General features: G+C 38.1%; 1 protein-coding gene across 1 annotated transcript in view; it reads right to left on the reverse strand.

Moving 5' to 3' along the window:
- senp6a (SUMO specific peptidase 6a) overlaps window positions 1-7,713 on the reverse strand; it is a 42,599-nt gene that overhangs the window by 14,358 nt on the left and 20,528 nt on the right. The window contains exons 12-16 of the mRNA XM_016237577.1: window positions 3,439-3,700; window positions 2,423-2,539; window positions 2,146-2,268; window positions 1,957-2,049; window positions 576-793 (exon numbers count right to left, since the gene is read on the reverse strand). Coding sequence (XP_016093063.1) covers window positions 576-793; window positions 1,957-2,049; window positions 2,146-2,268; window positions 2,423-2,539; window positions 3,439-3,700 — 813 coding nt within the window. The remainder of the gene's footprint in view (window positions 1-575; window positions 794-1,956; window positions 2,050-2,145; window positions 2,269-2,422; window positions 2,540-3,438; window positions 3,701-7,713) is intronic.

Consider the following 7,713-nt stretch of genomic DNA (forward strand, 5'->3'; position numbering starts at 1 on the left):
TGGTCTAAAGTTAACAGACAGTGTTTAAAAAGTGCAGTCCCCATGTTTACATATGTTTATTACAGTGACTTTGAATTACCCAAAGTAGTGTGGTAAAGCAACAGATTTGCTTTTATATTTCTGCAATCTATTTTAGTTTGTGTGATTTGTTACTGACTTTCATATTAATGTTTACACCAGGCTTATTTGTGCTTATTTGTTATTTGCTTTATGTTGTCATAATTATTACATGCTCACAAGGTTGGAAGTTCAACAAATCAGTCAATATACAGTGATTGTAGTTGTTAAATAAAAATGTCATTCATATCTTCATGCATCACCTAATTTCATCATACATATACATATAGGCCTGGCCTACAGAAAAGAACATTTATGTTTAATCTATCTAATAGTGTGTTGGTCATACTATACAATGATTTAAAGCTTGTCTTTGTTGAATAATACAGAACATAAAGAGCTTTAAAAAAATAATTGCATATTAAATCACAATCGCAATATTGGTTAAAAAAAAAAATTCGATTATTTTCCATAATCGTTCAACCTTATGAATGCACTCGTGTGGCTCACGTGCTCACCTGTGTACTGCTGCTGTCTGTTCACATCAGCTGCAGATCTGTGCGGGACGGCCGTGTGCTGCCTGACGTCGTCCAGTTCATCCGAACCTCCATCAGTGGGCGGGCTGGAGGAGACAGCAGTGCTATGGGCTTGAGTTTGAGGCTGGTACAGCGGGTTTAGCTCAACATGAGCCTTTTCCAGACCCGGAAAACAGATTATGGCGAGATACCAGTGTGCACTAGATGGACACAGAAAGACAGATCAGGAGATCAGAAGTCTAATTACAAAAACATGACAATACGCACAATACTTAGGCAGCAGATTTAAAATAAATCACAATGCATTTGAAGGCCAGTTCAACATGTTAAATTAGTGTAAAATAACCAGTAAATAGAAGGAAGGAAGACTTTGCACTGTCAAACTTTCATTTGAATGACAATGAAAGACATTCACATGCATTCTTCCTCAGGGTGGGCGATATGAACAAAATTTTATATCACAATAACGACATATATATCACAATATAGTTATTTTTGCTTTTAACTTATTATGCATTTATAATATCAAAGTTTTTGATACAACAGAATTTTCATAAATTCTTGTCACCAGTGTCAAGATCACAAAAGACTACAAAAGACTAATAAAATCCACAACCCCCCCCCCCCCCCCCCACTTTTCTCTCTAGTGTTCATTGTCTGTTTGATTACGTCTTTAATGGATTTTTCCGTACATTTCTGCCGTATGTACATTAACTGACAGTCACCACTGATAAGCTACCACTAAATATTGTAGAAACTTAATTTTCTGAAAAGCTGCTTTGCAACGATTTGTATCGTGAAAAGCGCTATACAAATAAACTTGAATTGAATTGATTAACCTGAATGACAGACAGGAGGAATAATAGGCAGCTTCCCCTTTAAGACCAAACATTCGGACACAATTTACTGTTACACATGCGTTTTCATTCTCAGCTGTTTACTTTCAGTTAAGACCTAAATTACAGTTTTTACGAGGATGCTTGCAAAGATGGGCATTTTCATACATATAAGTATGTGCATTTAACCATTCAAGGCCAATAAAGCAACAAAAATACTCATGTGCTCTATGAACAGAGGATTCATGTCTCACAGACAGCACAAGCATATAGCAATGTTGTTTGCATTTAAATGGCTTGAAATCACTCTTTTTTTAAACAGCAATGTTAAAAAATGTGTGCAAACGATACATTTTCGTGACCACAGCGCACCGCAACTTGACATGAGTGCATAACCGCGATAATACAAATTTCTACCGGCTAATCGTGTCTACCGCCGTATATATTGCCCACCCCTAATTCTTCCTGTTATGGTCAATTCCTCATGTAATCGATGGATAAATGGAGATAAATAAACTGTGTCTTACGACTCATTGATGGGCACAAAGATGAAGTCTTTCTGGAAGAGATCCACGTGACGTGTCCATGTCTTCACTCTGTTGTGTTTCCTCTTCTGTATGCTGCAACACATCATAAAGTCACATCTGAAATGCATCTAAGCACAGTAACTGAGCTCCAAGGAAATGTGAATATCTGAGATGATGACGTGAGCTCACGGTAAGTTGGACGCGTCGACCGCGTTTCTTCGTTCTCTCTGATTGAGTCTCTTATAGAAGAACGAGCTAAACACGTGACTGCGGATAGCATCTTCCTTCTTCAACTTCTCCAAAAACAGATATCTAGTAGCACACAGCACACGATTATCAGATAATGTTGAATTTATGCCCACTTACAAAAAAAAAAAAAAAACTTTCATGGTTTACAATTTTTATTGTTTTATAAAAACAATATTTAGTCACAACAATTAATATTGACTGAAATAAAGATAATGACTTTAAATAGAAGTCGATGATGACGTCGTTGAGAAACTCTCCGTCGTTCAGACAGTGGAGGTCCTCATTGGTTACAGAGATTCCTCCTTTAGCAGGCGGCGGGGGGTAAACCAACAACCTACAGAAACAAACAAATACAACACCAACTTCAACATATCTTTGGCGTTTTATAAAACATTTAAAGTGCCCCTATTATGGATTTTTGGAAATTAGCTTTCATGCAGTGTGTAACACAGCTCTAAGTGAATGAAAACATCCTGCAAAGTTTTAAATCTGAAAGTGCACCGTGTATAAAGTTATTGTCTCTCAAAAGAAAGAGTCGACTCTAAATCTTTGAAACAAGTCATTTTTAAAACGAATCCCAAGCCGTTTCATGTTGACGTCACACATGAAACATTAGCATATTGCCCGTCCACTTGTTGTTCTTTTCGCATTGGTCTGAATGAAAATGCAAATTCATTCTTTGCCACTAGGTGCCGCTTTAGGAGCGGTAAAAATAGCGGTTTCCTCTGTAACGCTGTACACAAAGCAGCATTGCGCTCACAAACACTGCTTTATCAGGCATCACAGGTGAGATGAAAGGAAAATGAGACCAATCGGACCAATCACCGCAGATTAGCGTCACGCAAAGGAGGGGTTTGGAAAAATGAATCGTTGAACGCGAATCATTTGGGAGTCGTTGAGCAAGTAAGGTAAAAATAAATGCATATTATAGAAGTCATGCAGAGAGAAGTCATTTTCACTACAAAAACAAGTAAAGACATTTTGATTAAACAAGTTTTTTTCTTCTTGCCAAGCTGAAATTAAATGTTGGAGCCAGAGAAGATAGTAAGTGGGAAGTGAAAATTTGACCAACAGGCCTGATTAAGCTAGCAGAAAAAAAAATGTAAGCACAGTACCCAACAACATAAAGGAAAAATAGAAAATAATCACTGTGCCAAATCATAGAGAAAATTGAAAACAAATGTGCCATGTGACACATGAAGATACAACTGATGTGTTTGGTTAGAGTCTTACTTTATGATCGGACCAGTGAAGGTTGGCTGGAGCTCTGCCATCTCGTCGTCCTCTTCACAGTACTCCTGGAGCCGAGCAGACATGCGCGTTCGCACGCTCGTCGCTGCACAAGAGACGGAGGCTGCTGGGGCTGGATTTACTGTTGCCACGGTAACCGTCACTACCGAAAAGGATGCAGAGGCTGATAGGGTTGAAGATGAAGGTGTTTCTGATACTGCAGCTCTCACTTCTTTACCCTGAGGTGAAGGACAAACATTGGCACCTTTAACACATGAGAATTAAACACATCAAGTCATAAATTTTTATTGTTTTATAAAAACAATATTTAGTCACAACAATTAATATTGACTGAAATAAAGATAATGACTTTAAATAGAAGTCGATGATGACGTCGTTGAGAAACTCTCCGTCGTTCAGACAGTGGAGGTCCTCATTGGTTACAGAGATTCCTCCTTTAGCAGGCGGCGGGGGGTAAACCAACAACCTACAGAAACAAACAAATACAACACCAACTTCAACATATCTTTGGCGTTTTATAAAACATTTAAAGTGCCCCTATTATGGATTTTTGGAAATTAGCTTTCATGCAGTGTGTAACACAGCTCTAAGTGAATGAAAACATCCTGCAAAGTTTTAAATCTGAAAGTGCACCGTGTATAAAGTTATTGTCTCTCAAAAGAAAGAGTCGACTCTAAATCTTTGAAACAAGTCATTTTTAAAACGAATCCCAAGCCGTTTCATGTTGACGTCACACATGAAACATTAGCATATTGCCCGTCCACTTGTTGTTCTTTTCGCATTGGCCTGAATGAAAATGCAAATTCATTCTTTGCCACTAGGTGCCGCTTTAGGAGCGGTAAAAATAGCGGTTTCCTCTGTAACGCTGTACACAAAGCAGCATTGCGCTCACAAACACTGCTTTATCAGGCATCACAGGTGAGATGAAAGGAAAATGAGACCAATCGGACCAATCACCGCAGATTAGCGTCACGCAAAGGAGGGGTTTGGAAAAATGAATCGTTGAACGCGAATCATTTGGGAGTCGTTGAGCAAGTAAGGTAAAAATAAATGCATATTATAGAAGTCATGCAGAGAGAAGTAATTTTCACTACAAAAACAAGTAAAGACATTTTGATTAAACAAGTTTTTCAACAATATGGTTTAGTAATTAAAATCATTTAATTATTGTCCGTGCAGAGGCTATTCCGTTTTATTGATCTATGGCGCATTCATTTTGATTCTTTACACGTGTAATGATGTCCAGTGACTTGTTTGCATTATTTATGCATAATTTTATTTATTTGTAAGACTTTTTTATGACTAAATTTGGTAATGGGAGAGTAAAAATATTTTTAAAACGTACACCGTTCAAACTAGGCTGCTTATGTTGAAGTGTTTGGGATGTGGCTTTTAATGATGAGACCTTTTTTGTAATCAGGCTCTCAAAAAGTATATAACAATTTGGATATAGATTTATCGGCCAACATATCGGTTATCGGCTTTCAAAAATAAAGAATAATCGGTTATCGGTATCGGCCAAAATTTTCATATCGGTGCATCCCTAGTGTCATATGTCAATAAGTCAGACCTAAAAATCTGAGTTTCGCTGCATTAGTAGGGCTCTATGAAATCCATTTCATTTTCCGGCTGAATACCTCAAGCGTGTGACAGAAATGTTACGCTTCTACCATACTGTGATGCTGTGTCCCGGCGCGATGAGACAACACCGATAAAACCCATTACAAACGAGGCATTTGTTACATCCAGTGGGGGGACATAATTACTAATTATAATGACTTATACTGTCTGACTTATAAACTTTTACGTATTGCATTGCATCGCGCCATGTAAACATAAAAACATGTCTGCATTTGTGATCGGAGAAACGACAAACAACAAGCGCTACTCTACACTGCTCAAAACTTGCGTTTGAATCGTCAGTGACAAATTCTTTAAAGTCGGCATGAAACGGAAGTTGCGATTGCCTTTTCTTCTCTGCTGTGACGTATATCCGAGTGAAACGGCATCTGAAATGAGAGGGCGGGACTTGATTTCGTCCTTCGGGAATTGATTGGAGATCTGAATGCCAGTTTGCAGTTAGTGGTGGGGGATTTCTCTCCACTGGATTCACCGCCGACACCCAAGCAAGAATAAATGTTTTATTTATTAAGGATGACGACGACGATCAACGGCACAAAACATGAGTGAGAGAGAGGCTGAGCGCATCCTCCATCAAGTTAAGTCATATTCATGAAAAAATGACTTTTTTTTGCGATGTCCTAAGAGTAATATCTTAATATCTTTTCAATGTTTAGGGGTAACGTACTCCCTCCTCATGACTGGTGCCAGTGCTATAAAGTGATGCATCAGCTTCAGCTTTTCCCCCCAAACGTCACTGCAGCTGTTGGCAGTTCCAGATAGCTCCGCCCTTGCGCCATAGCTCGTGACCGGAAGAGAAGACGAGTCGTTTTGAGGGGGAGGGAAGGTTAACGCTTTTGATTAAAGATTACGAGGGCACATGAATTAAAAAAAAAATAATGAAGTGCACGGATAAATTATTTATAATAAACGCTACAGTATTCCATCAAAAAATAAGAATTGTTCATTTTGATTTCATGCCGACTTTAAAGCTGCAGTCTGTAAGTTTTGCCTCTTTGTCGCCATCTCTGTTGGCGCCATCTCCGGCACGGCTCCAGTGCGGATGAATCTAATGTTTTGAGGAGTATGTGTGTGTGGCAGTCTGTCACCGCACCGGTGTGGATATTTACTGTACTTCGCAATCACAGATTCTAGCCTACGTCTTGGAATATGACCCAAATAAGAATTTTCACCGTATATTGCCATCTGAACAAGTAACAAGTCTGCCACGTTTGTTCTGACCAACTGGGGAAAAAGCATCACCATAAATCTTGCTACCAATGGTGATTAAATCTAAACATCGGTTAACTCATATCACATCAAACCGTGCAAATTATTATTATTGTTATACTTTATTCTCAAATGATTAATGTTAACAACATTCAATTTCTGTCCAGTCTAATATCTAATTGTCATACTCTTCGAATTTCATATTAAGAAATTCTTTTAACCCAAAAAGCAAATTATGCTCCCTTCGAACTGGATTTCTTTAAAATACAAATCTTTGTAATCACAGGCTATCTGTAATCAGAAGCACATTTATAACTGGAATATCTACAGTGTTGTAAATACATCTTAACCACTGATTTCTAGTCGTGTCCTCTTTTGGAAGACCAAACAAAGTAGTTTCGCTTTCACAACCAAGCACACAGCGTCTTCATGACATGGCGGCGGCAACAACAATACTTAAGCGAGAATAAAAGTGACTCCTTTCTTTGCGGGAACATTTGGGCGGCGTTATGCAAATCTTCCCACATAGTGACGTAGACATGTGGGGGCGTGTTTAAACGAGGCGTTTTAGGGCGGCGTGGACGAGTCTTAACTTTTATAGAATTTAAGAATCTTCTTAAGAATAACTCTTTGGATTTGAGACTTTAGTCTTTGCAACTTTAGGGATCTTATCTATGCATGAACAGCTTGTAACACTCCAAAGAGAAAGGAAAAATTTAAATTGCATCATATGACCCCTTTAATTATTATTATTTTTTTTTCAAATTCTGTTTTTTGTTTACATTTAAATTTTTCTGGATTCAGTTTTTTTCCATTTTTATTTTTCTAGACTGTTTTAATGGTAAATTAAATTTCATTAGTCAACAAACATGTCTAATTAATTGAAATCATGAAACTTACACAATTAAATGTCTAACAAAAATTAAATTTTAAGGCCCTATGAAATGCGTTTTATTTTTACCAAATTCTGTGTTTCCATTAATATTCTGGATTCTATATTAAAGGGGTCATATGATGCGATTTCAAGTTTTCCTTTCTCTTTGGAGTGTTACAAGCTCTTGGTGCATAAAGAAGATCTGTAAATTTGCAAAGACTAAAGTCTCAAATCCAAAGAGATATTCTTTATAAAAAGTTAAGAGTCAGCCACGCCCCCCTAAAACGCCTCGTTTAAACACGCCCCCACATGTCTACATCACCCCCCTGGGAAGATTTGCATAACGCTGCCCAAATGTTCACGCAAAGAAAGAAGGCGTAACTTTTATTCTCGCTGTAGTATTGTTGTTGCCGCCGCCATGTCATGAAGACACTGTGTGCTTCGTTGTGAAAGCTAAACTACTTTGTTTGGCCTTCCAAATGAGGACGATATCCACTTCGTCATGCCTGGAGCTGATCCGTGCTGGTCGCTGA

This window comes from Sinocyclocheilus grahami, unplaced genomic scaffold (genome assembly GCF_001515645.1).
Source record: "Sinocyclocheilus grahami isolate Dianchi unplaced genomic scaffold, SAMN03320097.WGS_v1.1 scaffold519.1, whole genome shotgun sequence".
Lineage (NCBI taxonomy): Eukaryota > Metazoa > Chordata > Actinopteri > Cypriniformes > Cyprinidae > Sinocyclocheilus > Sinocyclocheilus grahami.